Raw genomic sequence first — 12,818 nt, 5'->3', positions numbered from 1 at the left:
TACCGGTTCACCTTTATCCATGTTTATTAACCCCTTCAAAAAAATGAAGATTTAGGCAAAACTTCCCTTGGGTAAATCCATGTTGACTGTGTTCCATTAAACAATGTCTTTCTATATGCTCTACGATTTGATCTTGAGAACAGTTTCCATTATCTTTCCTGGCACTGAAGTCAGGCTCACTGGTCTATAGTTACCCGGGTCGCCCCTGGAGCCTTTTTTAAATATTGGGGTTACATTGGCCACCCTCCAGTCTTCAGGTACAATGGATGATTTTAATAATAGGTTACAAATTTTAACTAATAGATCAGAAATTTCATTTTTGAGTTCCTTCAGTACCCTAGGATGCATACCCATCCGGTCCAGGTGATTTCCTACTCTTTAGTTTGTCAATCTGGCCTACTACATCTTCCAGGTTCACAGTGACTTCGTTCAGTTCATCTGACTCATCAGCCCTGAAAACCATCTCCAGAACTGGTATCTCCCCAACATCCTCATTAGTAAACACGGAAGCAAAAAGAAAATTATTACTTACCTGCTAATTTTCGTTCCTGTAGTACCATGGATCAGTCCAGACAGTGGGTTATGTCCCCAATCCAGCAGATGGAGTCAGCACAAGCTTTGAGGGGGCGTATCCATATATCCTACTACTCCCTCTGCTGGAGTTCAGTATCGAGTATATCAAAGCCCGAGTAGAAACCCCCGAAGGATCAAGTTTGTGGAAACAGATAATGAAAACAATTGTAACCGCAACAAGTAACTGCAAACATCCTACCAACTTGTAGGGAGCTGTGAAAAACAGCGAAAAGAAACAACTGTGAAGACACAGAACACTGCGAGCAAGAAGTAGCGCAGAGCTGAGCAGGATCAAGACCCCAAACGCGGTGGGCGTCTGGACTGATCCATGGTACTACAGGAACGAAAATTAGCAGGTAAGTAATAATTTTCTTTTCCCTGTACGTACCTGGATCAGTCCAGACAGTGGGATGTACCCAAGCTTCCCTAAATCGGGTGGGGTCCTGCGAGGTCTGCTCGGAGAACCTGCTCGCCAAAGTGTCCAGAGACCGAAGAGGCGAGGTGCAGATGATAGTGCCTCGAGAACGTGTGTAACGATTTCCAGGTGGCTGCCCTACAAATTTCCTGCGAGGATACCGAGCGAACCTCCGCCCAGGAAGCCGCCTGAGAACGTGTAGAATGCGCTACGATTCCGGGTGGGGTAGTCCGCCCCGCCCCAATGTAGGAAGCAGCAATGCCGGCCTTCAGCCAACTGGCAATGGTAGTCTTCGAGGCCTGAGACCCCTGCTTGGGACCGGCCCAGAGTACGAAGAGATAGTCAGAGGTCCGGAACTCATTTGTAGCCTCCAGATAGAGGCGCAGAGTGCGCTTGACATTCAAGAGACAGAGAGACTTCGGCTCTGAGGAAGAGAAGGACGGCAACTCCACCGTCTGGTTCACATGGAATGCAGAAACCACCTTCGGAAGGAAGGAGGGAACGGTGCGAAGCGAAACTCCAGAGTCTGAGAAACGGAGATAGGGCTCTCTACACGACAGAGCCTGCAGCTCCGAGATGCGTCGAGCGGAACAGATGGCCACAAGAAATACAGTCTTGAGAGTGAGATCCTTTATCGTTGAGCTGCGCAGCGGCTCGAACGGTGGTCCCGACAGAGAGCGAAGCACAAGGTTAAGACTCCAGGAGGGACAAGGGTCCCGTAACAGAGGACGCATATGCTTGACACCCTTGAGAAAATGAGCAATGTCAGGATACTGTAGATGAGAGCCCCCATCGCTCAACAGCGAACCAAGGGCGGCCACCTGAACCCGTAGTGAATTATAGGCGAGCCCTTTTTCCACCCCCGCCTGTAGAAACTGAAGGATCTGAGGTAGAGAAGCCTTAGCGGGTCTCGTGGCCTGGCTGGTACACCACAGCTCAAACACAGGTCGCCGACGTCGATGTCTTTCGTGCCCGCAATAGCGTGGATACTACCACCTCCGGGTAGCCCTGACGCCGGAGGTGGCGCCTCTCAAAAGCCAGGCCGCAAGACAGAAGAGTTCTGCCTGCTCGAAAAATACCAGGCCCTGATGTAGGAGCTGGGGGAGGTGCCCCAGCCTGATTGGCCCGTCGATCACCAGCTGTAGCAGGTCCGCAAACCAGGGTCGCCTGGGCCATTCTGGGGCGACGAAAACCACGGTCCCCTGATGGCCTTCTATTCTGCGGAGCATCCTGCCCACCAGGGGCCATGGTGGAAAAGCGTAGAGCAGAAGATGTGGCAGCCACGGGAGGACCAGGGCATCCACTCCCTCCGCGCCGCGCTCTCTCCGGCGACTGAAGAAGCGTGGAGCCTTGGCGTTGAGAGCGGACGCCATCAGATCCAAGTGGGGAGCCCCCCACCGATGGACGAGAAGTTGCATCGCTTTGTCGGAGAGAGACCACTCTCCGGGGTCCAACAGTTGACGACTGAGGAAGTCCGCCTGGACGTTGTCCACACCAGCGATGTGCGAGGCCGCTAGCCGGACGAGATGACGCTCCGCCCATTGCATCAGCAGCGCCGCCTCGAGCGCGACCTGCGGGCTGCGCGTGCCTTCTTGTCGGTTGATGTAGGCCACGGTGGTAGCGTTGTCCGATAGGATTCTGACTTCCCGGTTCCGAAGAAGCGGGAGGAAATGTCGCAGAGCTAGCCGGACCGCTCTGGTTTCCAGACGGTTGATTGACCACTTCGCCTCCACCGTGGACCACGTCCCCTGCGTGGCGCTTCGATCGCAGACTGCACTCCAGCCTGCTAGAATGGCATCGGTGGTCACCACCACCCAATTTGGCAGATCGAGGGACACGCCATGGGCCAGGTTCGGCGGATCCAACCACCAGCCCAGACTGTCCCTGGCATTCTGCGGGAGCGGGAGAATCATCTGGTAGTCCTGCGATATTGGTTTCCAACGGGAGAGGAGCGCCCACTGTAAGGTCCTGAGGTGCGCGAAAGCCCAAGGTACAAGGTCGATGGTGGACCCCATCACTCCCAGGAGTTGCAGGTAGTCCCAGGAGGTGGGCTCTGGTAACGCAGAGAACCGTCGTGTGTGATCCCGCAAGGATTGAGCTTTGTCCTGGCGCAGAAAAACTTTGCCCAGTAGGGTGTCGAAGGTCACCCCCAAAAAAAACCCAAGCGTTGCGAGGGCATGAGGGAGCTCTTGGAGAAGTTCACTACCCATCCCAGGGAATGTAGAAACCGTACTACTCAAGTCACCGCTGAGCGTCCATGATCGAATGACTTCGCCCGGAGGAGCCAATCGTCCAGATAAGGATGAACCAGGATGCCCTCCTTCCGGAGAGCTGCCGCCACGACTACCATGATCTTGGTGAAGGTGCGCGGCGCCGGCGCCAATCCGAACGGGAGAGCCGTGAACTAAAAATGCTGGTCCAGAATTTTGAAACGAAGGAAACGGTGGTGGTCCAGGCGAATGGGAATGTGCAGGTAGGCCTCCGTTAAGTCCAGGGAGGCGAGGAACTCCCCCCGATGCACCGCTGCAATCACTGACCGGAGCGTTTCCATGCGGAACCGAATGACTCGAAGGGATTTGACGACTTCCTTGAGGTCTAGGATAGGCCGGAAGGAACCGTCCTTCTTTGGTACGACGAAATAGATGGAATAGTGGCCCGTCCTCTCTTGAGGTCCGAGCCACAGGGGGAAAAGATGAACCTTCCCTGCGGGGGGCGGACAAATTCCAATGCGTAGCCGTGTTTTACGGTATCCAGGACCCACTGGTCCGAGGTGATCCGTGCCCACTCCGCGTAGAAATACGTTAGTCTGCCCCCAATCCTGGGGACAGGGGAGTGGGCGAGACCGGCATCATTGTGAAGACTTGGTATAGGGGTTCCCGGTTCCGGGAGTAGTGCGTGCGGGCCGATGCCCGCGAAAGGAGCGCGACCAGGGCTGAGACCTGGGGGCGGATGACCGGGAGCCCGCCTGTCTGTATCCCCTGTAGCGCCGTTGCGCTCTGGCTCTGGTCCGAGAAGAAGAAAACGCTCTGGATGGTCGAAACTTATCCTCCAGCAGCCGATGAACAGCATTCTCCCCCAGGGACTTGATGATCTGGTCCAAATCCTCCCCGAAGAGGAACTTGCCCCTGAAGGGAAGAGAGCCCAGACTCGACTTAGAGGACGTATCAGCCGCCCAATTGCGTAGCCACAGTAGTCGTCGTGCTGCCACTACCGAAACCATGGATCTTGCGAGGACCCGAAAAAGGTCGTACGAGGCGTCCGCCCCATACGCCACTGCGGCTTCTAGCCGATCTGCCTGGGCAGCCTCATCGGACGGCAGGTTCTGAGACGTGAGGAGTTGTTGCACCCAAAGGAGACTAGCCCGCTGGGCAAGCGAACTGCACATCACCGCCCGCATACCCAGAGCGGAGACCTCGAAAACCCGCTTAAGGAAAACTTCCAACTTACGATCCTGTGTGTCCCGCAACGCCGCACCTCCCGTCGCTGGGATAGTCGTCCTCTTCGTGACCGCCGACACTGCGGAGTCCACCTTTGGGACCTTGATGAGGTCCAGAAAATCTTCGGGGAGCGGGTACAGCTTTTCCATAGCCCGGCTGCTCTTCAGGGAGGCCTCCGGGGTGTCCCATTCCCTGGTGAGAAGTTGTAAAAACGAGTCATGAATGGGAAAAGCCCGAGCCCTCGGCCGGAGTGCCGCCAGGACAGGATCTCCCTTCCTTGAAGAAGTGACGACAGCGGGAGCTACTGGGGCAGGCGGGTCCAAATCTAATTCTTGGATGATCTGCGGGATGAGGTCGTCCAGCTCTTCCCTCTGGAAGAGGCGTAGGGTACGCGGATCATCCCCCTCCTGCGTGCCGTCCCCTTGTCCCCCGTCCGGGAGGTCAAGTCCATGTCCCGCTGGGTCTGGCACCGCCCCCACTGCCGCGGGCGTGGATCGGACCCGGGTAGGAAGGCGGGAGGCCCCCACTCCCGGAGGGTTGGGGGGGGCCGGCGTCGAGGGCGACATCCGAGGGATCTTAGGAGGGGGGGGGGTCCCACAGGTGCTTCTAGCCCCTGCAGATAAGCGGTATGCATGAGCAGGATAAACTCCGGAGAGAACCCCGGCCTGCTCGGGTGCGCTTCGGGGGCGGCATGGTTCCTGCTCCCTGGCCCTGGGTGCTTGGTTCCTGCACCAAAATCGGGGGAACACCCCCGCTGGTAGAGTCCTCCAGGGATCCGTTCTCCCTCGTGGCCTCCAGGGATCCGTTCCCCCTCGTGGCCTGCCCCTCAGGGCGCTCAGAATGTAAAATGGCCGCCGTTCCCGCCAAAAATGGCGGAGTGGCCGGCCCGCGCCGCCCGGGCAAAAAAGAGAAATCAGTCAGGGACTGTGAGGTACCTTCCCCCCCGGGAAGGCATCGTGCACAGATGTCCTCCCGGGAAATCCGGGACCCCGGGTCTCCGCAGGCCGCACAGCGGGACGGCCACGGCATCGGGATCGCTGTAGGAGAAAAGAAAAAGCCACGGGGGGGGGGGGGGGGGCCACGCGCACAAAAGCGCCGCTGCGGGGGGGGCCCGGTCGGCCCGCACTGCCCGCTGTCCGAAAATAGAGGAGGGTGCTGCGGGGGGGCCTTCCCGGCCACACGACCCGCCCCAGACATCTTTCCCTAAATGGCTCAGCAGCCCATGAGGAGCTGTAAAATGGCCGCGGGTGAGGGAGTAAAGAGCGAAGAGGCCGGCTCCACCGGCTTTCGCGGGCACCGGGGGCAGATCTGTGAAGGAAAAAACTACAAAGGAAAAACAAACTTACCCCTGGCTGCAACGAGAAATAAACAGCAAGGCCGCAGAGAAGAGATAAGGAAGATAAGCCACTCCCCAGAAGTTGAAAGAACTCTGCCTTTTTTTTTTTCTTAAACTTAATACAAACTTGATACAAACTTGATCCACAGAAAAAGACAACAAGCCATAATCAAGCAAGAAAGTGAAGAAAAAGGAAAAGGAGGGGAAGCCTGATTCCCCTACTCGCATCTGCTGGAGTCAGAAGATACTGAACTCCAGCAGAGGGAGTAGTAGGATATATGGATACGCCCCCTCAAAGCTTGTGCTGACTCCATCTGCTGGATTGGGGACATAACCCACTGTCTGGACTGATCCAGGTACGTACAGGGAAGAATTCATTTAGCCTTTCTGCAATGGCCTAATCTTCCCTAAGAACCCCTTTAACCCCTTGGTCATCCAATGGTCCAACCGACTCCCTCACAGGTTTCTTGCTTCAGATATATTTTTAAAAAGTTTTTATTATGAGTTTTGCCTCTATGGCCAACTTCATTTCGAATTCTCTTTTCGCCTCTCTTATCAATGTTTACACTTAACTTGACAATGCTTATGTTTTATCCTATTTTCTTCAGATGGATCCTTCCAATTTTTGAAGGATGTTTTTTTGGCTAAAATAGCCTCTTTCACCTCACCTTTTAACCATGATGGTAATCGTTTTGCTGTGTGGAATACATATATGGACTGTGCCTCTAGGATTGTATTTTAAACAATGGCCATGCCTGCTGAACACTTTTAACCTTTGCAGCTGCACCTTTCAGTTTTTTTCTATTTTCCTTATTTTATCAAAGTTTCCCTTTTGAAAGTTTGTTAGAGCTGCAAATTTACTTATTATCCCCCTTCCCATTAGTTTAAATTTGATCATGAAATGATCACGCTTGCTATGTGGCCCCACAACAAAGCAAGGATTAATTTATATACAGAGTGAGAATGAATCTACAAATGGCCATTCATATTATTTATAGTAGAAAACCAATCCTAGAAATGTTGATAATTATATAACCTATTTTAGGGGTTGAAAATGTACAAGTATAAAATCCTGTATCATAATCATATTATCAGTGAAATCATTTGATACTGGTGCTGCCTGTAGTACTTTGCCAGTCTCTCTCCCTCAATCCTTATTATATTATTTTGTAGCATTTAATAAAAGCAGTTTAACAGCTGTTGCCTCTAAGCATCTATTTCCGATAGGTTAAAAAATTTCAAGATTAATCCAGGAATGAAGGGATGGATGGGGTTAGTTATTTGATCAGAATATAGTTATTTGATCAGAATATAGAATTTGCTGATGTGTTTCCTTCTAGCTGAAACACCAGAAGCAATAACTCTAGACAAATGCTGGTTTACAGGTACTCAGCCCTGTACTTTGCAGCACTGGGTTTCATAAGGGGGTTATTTTGGTTGGGTGTAAACTGGATTGCAAAAAAAAGGCAGGTTATTTTATGGACCTCGTCTCTCACCTACTATGCTGGTCTCTTTAAAGCATCCTGCATGCTGCGACAGGGCAGAGAGAGACCTTTCATTTTCCATAGCCAAATCTAGGAGGACATCTTCTAAGGTGTCGGAGGATACCGCACCAAACACCATACTCGGCCTGATACAGCCCAGAGGCTGCCCCTCCTTCATTTGGCTCATTTTGGCGATTAACCTCCCCCACTCGCAACAAAAAAAAAAAATATATATTAAAACAAAATATACATGAAAAAAAATCAAAACCTATGACAAAAATGTTTTTGCTTTTAAACACCCCCACTACCAAAAGTCCTGATTTTTGTCAAATATAAAAATACTATTAGTGATATTACAAATGAAACTTTTTGTTGTAGTTTATCACTTAAGAAGGGCGGGTGCTGGAAAGCAAAGTTGGAACACAAAATACATGGGAGGGGAAAAAAAAACCCAAGAATGTGGTCGGATAGCAAATTCCTTCTGCTTTAGGCGGAAAGGCCAAAGCTGCCCCGCACACAGCACTGCCGCGACCCTGGCCGCAATGCAAAATCACGGCCGCCAGCAACGGAACCGCAAAGCTATCAGAGCCGACCACCATGTGACCGAGCACGCGCTCATGGGCCTTCCAACGGCCCCCACAACGACTTTCCGGTTACCAAGGTAACCCCCCTGAGAGGTGCGAGGCGCTTCAGGGCCTCCACAGATATTTTTTTTTTTTTTTTTTTGCGTGCCCAAATGAGGGAAGCTTTCCCTTTTGCCCTGAATAAAGATGGCTGGCGACTACAGGACGTCACTTCCGGTCACGTGTGAGGCGGCGGAGCGGGCGAGTGACTGGTCGGTCGTGGAAGATGGCGGAGAAGCCGGTGCAGGGTGGCCGCGAGAGCTCGGCCAGCTTCGCGAGGCGCGTGGACCCGGCTAGCGAGCGGCTGAGCCCGGAGCAGCGCGAATTCATGCGGCAGGCGGAGACGGCGCAGTGGCAGCGCGGTGTGGCGCGGAGGCTGCGGGGCCGGAATGTGCTGACGGGCCTGACGATCGGAGCCGTTGTACTGGGCATCTGTATCCTTTCTGACAACTTTCACCCCCCGGTGGGAGTTTTTCAACGGTTCATATTTGTAAATGAGAAGCAGACCGAACCCTGATGGATGTCACTGATAATAACATGTCTGGGGCTTGCCGTCGCTTTCCAGGTTAACCGAACAGGCTGATCCAGGTCTGGTACCGCCCCGTTGTATGCTTAGATTTATAATTTTTATTTCCCTAAACCAAAAAAGCCATCGGATTTATTAATCTACATGTGTAATGGGGCAAAATCATGACTGGATCGGCTTGTTCGGTTGACCGAGTGATATGGCACCCCTTTTATATTGTGTCCGCTATGTGCAGAGCATCGATTAAGATAATTGCATGACTGCAGTGTTTCTACGTCAGAAGAGTTAGTTTTGAACTTGAATAAGTGACTGGTTCAAGGTCACACGGTAAGTAGAACTAGGTGACGTCTTTTTATTGGGCTAACATAATAGTGATTAGCTTTCCAGTGCTGTGCTCCCTGCCTTTGACTTGAAAGCTCTGGAAAGTAAGTCAGAATTGTGGTGTGTGTTTGTTTTTATATTTAAAGTAATATGAACAGTACGATAGGCGATAGGTTGGTTTTGCAGTGTTTTTATGTTTTGTTTTGTACACCAGCTCAAGTGATTTCTTCTTTAGATTTGCATGGCAGTGGGTTAGCACTATGGGGTTGATGCAATACAGTGCGCTCAGTGGAGTGCACTGTTTAATCCATGGTTGGATGCGCATTTAGGATGTGAATCCACAACCCCTTATGCTATAGCGCATCCAAAATCTGTGTCCAAACCCCCCCCTTGCAAAACTGATAGTGCTCATCACATGCAAATGCTGACCCGGACATTTTTACACTCAGAAATTAACGCCTGCCCAGAGCAGGCGTTAACTTCTGATCAGCCCAAAAAAGTGTACAGAAAAGCAGAAAATACTGCTTTTCTGTACATTCTCCTATTTAATATTGTGGTGACGGAGGAACTAAAAGTTAAAAAACAAAAAAAAAGTGTGCCTGTGGTCAAGTTAGGAAAAGGGACCCTCAATTAACCATTTCCTTAACTCTTTGTTGCAGATAGTTACACTTTTTATTCCGTATCCCAGGAAAAGTTCTTAGATGAACTGGAAGAGGAAGCAAAAGTTGCCCGCACTGTGGCTCGTAAAACTTCTGCAAATTGAAACTGATATGACAGACGTCACTGGTACTTAAGAGACACGGGTGGAAAAATGTGCTGCCTTGAATGTCAGCTGATTCCCTCCCCTTAAGAACGATCCAGCCTCTCAAAGGGACTGTGGGTGTGCCTTTGGCTTGTTCTTGGCCAACTTATTATGAAAATTATGTTCTCTCACAGATCAGTCAGATTCATTTCTTGGATTCTTCGTGTTCCTTCTCACTGCATTTAGACTTGCACTGATATCATGTTTTGTATACCCAAATGAATGCAAAAAAGCATGAAAAAGAAAAGTGGTGAAAATCTCATTCTGGAAGATACTTTCTTAGTTTTATTGGTGCATTGCAGGTCTGATTGGTGATCTGTTATTCTTGTGGGTGCCATTTACACAAATGCATTGTGTTTTTATGTTTCTCTAAGATGAGTAGACATGCCTTCATGGCGGAAACATTGATTGTTTTCTAAATAAATGAATATTTGCCTGAACAAGTTACTTTGCACTGTTTATAGAGGTAAACAGACATAACTAGTCCAAACGAGGCTGTGGAAATACAGCAGGGCTTTGAAAAACTATGTAGAGTAAATTCAAACTGCAAGGAAAGAAAAGCCAGCAGATGTTTCAGCTTGGGTATGAGGAAAAGGGGTTGAATTAATAATAAAGGAAGCATGGGTGAAGACAGGAGAGAAGCTGATGATAGAGAGAACTAGCACTCACCTTTTATCAAAGACAGTACTCTATGATGGTGATCAAGAAGGTGAAAAGTCCTAACCTAGGAGAGAGTTCTCTGTCCAGAGACACATATAGTGGCTTTGCATACCTGAGCCGAAATGTGGGTTGGTTCCTGTTTTGGTTTGCTTTGCTTTATAGAGGGAAAAACATGCGCTGATTTCAGGTTTGTCTCTTCAGACACACAGCCATTTTCTGTTGTGCTATTTCACCTTCTTACCAACAGATGTTTTTCAAAGACTTTTTCTTTCTCCCCCTCTTGCCAGTATCAAAACAGGCACATTATGTTTTGGACAGTAAGCCCACTGCAGCACTAAGCCAGGTTTCAGAGAGACCTATTCAAGGAGCCTGTGCTAAAATCACGCTGTTAACTAAAATCTATTAAGTCTTTGGTTAATACCCCATTTAAAAGTGGTTTTGCCATAGCTGGTAGCACATCTGAATTCCTGCCATCAAGGCCCTCTAATGTTCAGATGGCACTTTCTCCTCTCCCCTCCCCTCCCCCAGCATACAGACAAGGTTGCTGCAGGCCGAGCTGCCCTGAGAGGTGTCAAATGGCTCCAAGCCCGTGGCCCCCTCAAGCCTGCAGAAAAGGTCTTTGATGCAATGGTGATCCCTATTGGCTCCTGCCTTGCTTGCTCCAAGGCCTCAAATGGCGCTGGGTGATCCAATATTGTACTTTGGCCCACATGCGGAAGGGCAAGGGTCTTCTCTCCAGCACAGGGGAGGAAATGTGCGTTCTCTTGGTTGCAGACGGACGGTTCAGGCTGCATCCTGTCCTTTATGAGCACTGAGTGACAAAAGGCGTGAGGGCTGATGTTTTGCCACAGTAGAGACACACATGCATCACTGCCACTAGTAACGTAAGCATGCTACTGACAACAACATGGCATTCGCTAAAGGCTTAATGCCGTTTAGTCTGTACTGCGTCAAAAAACAGCCCTTACCATGTGGTTTAACGTGTTTTAATAAATGGGGTGTTTTTTTTCATTCCTTTTGCTTTATTCTTGACAATATTTCTCCAAAGACAGATTTATTTTCGCTCCAGTGACATTTGCCCTTTAAAAGGACTGTGTTAAAAGCCGCAGTACTTGCTGTGCCTGCAAAGTAGAGAGAGAAGACTAAGCGGGGATGACAGTTCTTTATCGATGTTGTAAAGAGATAGGCAGGTGAATGAATCAATTGGACTCGGGGAGAGCACCAAGCACTGCCCTCCAGACCCACCTTCCTTCCTGCCTGGCTGCTGTTCATCTGAACCGCATCAAGGCCTTCCACTCAGAGCTTACGATGCATGTGGAGCTGCAGAATGGACTTGGTGAAGGAGGCGTTATATTTTAATGGGAAATAACCGTAAAAACATATGCAGGTGTTTTTATTTCTAAATCCTGAGAGAATGCAAACATATTTATTGGAAAGAAAAGAGGTTTTCATATGAGATTGAAATAAAAGTAGGAGACAGGCATAGTGGTGGTGAGAAAGTTTAACCAGCGCTGCTGCATTGAGATTGCTTAGGCATTGGTTGAAACCGTTGACAGCGGTGTCCACAGCATCCTTAAATAATTGGTAGTTAATTAAAACCATTAAGCTCCTCCTGTTCCCTTCTAGCTTTGTGAGGTGACATGGAAGTTTTTCTTGAAAGCTCATGCTTAACCGCTATCAGTAAATCTGGAAGGGGAACAGTGCTGCCGTCCTGCCCAGTTGAACCCTGTGAGAAGTCACTCCAATGCATGTGAAATCTGAAAAGCATGAAAGGTGGGAGAGGAGAAATTTAACAGAATGTTGTGGGTGGGAGGTGATTATTTAAGATCATTTATAGTCTCTGAATCTGAATATTTTGCTCTCTACAATAATAAATGTAGCCATGATAATCAGAATTCTCATTCAAAAAAATGTAAGCCTCCAAGAAATAAAATTGATTGAGATAACTTTAATGTTATTTCATTTTTTATTATCTGTTAATGATATGCATAATTGACTTTGAATGGGTCTAGTGAAGATTAGCAGAGCGGTATACTGGAGTCTTACCAGTTGAGCTGTAAAAAAAGTTTCCCTTGGTTTGAAAGTACATTTTATTTTTGATTGCTTTGCAGTTCTGCCTATCTTGAGCAGCAGTTAGTGTTAATTTATGTCTGACCCTCTGTTACAATTTTTTGTTTCCAGAATGTAGAAAGAACAGACTGTGTTAGTCTGCCAAAATCTAAAATTGCCAGCAAAGGAACACAACAGCAGCGAAGTCTAGATCTTTTTGTAAGGCTAAAGAAATGTAACATGGTAGCTGATGGCAGAAAGCCTCATTGGCCCACCCAGCTTGCCCTGTCATCCCTGTCCGTTCTGAAGGGATGTATCCCAGCTGCAGAAGTTTGACAGATTGCAAGATTTCACTGCATGGCCTGCAGAATCGTTAGGCTAAGAACATAAATTGCCATACTGGGTCAGACTAAGGGTCCATCAAGCCCAGCATCCTGTTTCCAACAGTGGCCAATCCAAGCTACAAGTACCTGACAATTACCCAAGCACTAAGCAGATCCCATGCTACTGATGCCAGTAATAGCAATGGCTATTCCCTAAGTCAACTTGATTAAAAGCGGTTAATGGACTTCTCCTCCAAGAACTTATCCAA

At 49.3% G+C, this 12,818-nt stretch overlaps 2 protein-coding genes across 2 annotated transcripts in view; one reads left to right on the top strand and one right to left on the bottom strand.

Annotated features, from left to right (window-relative positions):
• Positions 1-7,940, bottom strand: part of CNTD1 (cyclin N-terminal domain containing 1) — a 37,875-nt gene extending 29,935 nt beyond the window's left edge. The window contains exon 1 of the mRNA XM_029574163.1: positions 7,258-7,940. Coding sequence (XP_029430023.1) covers positions 7,258-7,432 — 175 coding nt within the window. The 5' untranslated portion in view covers positions 7,433-7,940. The remainder of the gene's footprint in view (positions 1-7,257) is intronic.
• Positions 7,941-8,030: 90 nt separating this feature from the next.
• LOC115074582 (cytochrome c oxidase assembly factor 3 homolog, mitochondrial) lies at positions 8,031-12,123 on the top strand. The gene is made up of 2 exons (XM_029574164.1): positions 8,031-8,302; positions 9,375-12,123. Exons 1-2 carry the CDS (start codon positions 8,095-8,097, stop codon positions 9,476-9,478), a joined length of 312 nt encoding a protein of 103 aa, XP_029430024.1. The 5' UTR covers positions 8,031-8,094; the 3' UTR covers positions 9,479-12,123.
• Positions 12,124-12,818: the final 695 nt, after the last annotated feature.

The sequence above is a fragment of the Rhinatrema bivittatum genome, chromosome 12 (genome assembly GCF_901001135.1).
Source record: "Rhinatrema bivittatum chromosome 12, aRhiBiv1.1, whole genome shotgun sequence".
Lineage (NCBI taxonomy): Eukaryota > Metazoa > Chordata > Amphibia > Gymnophiona > Rhinatrematidae > Rhinatrema > Rhinatrema bivittatum.
This window is presented reverse-complemented; position numbering and strand designations above follow the sequence as displayed.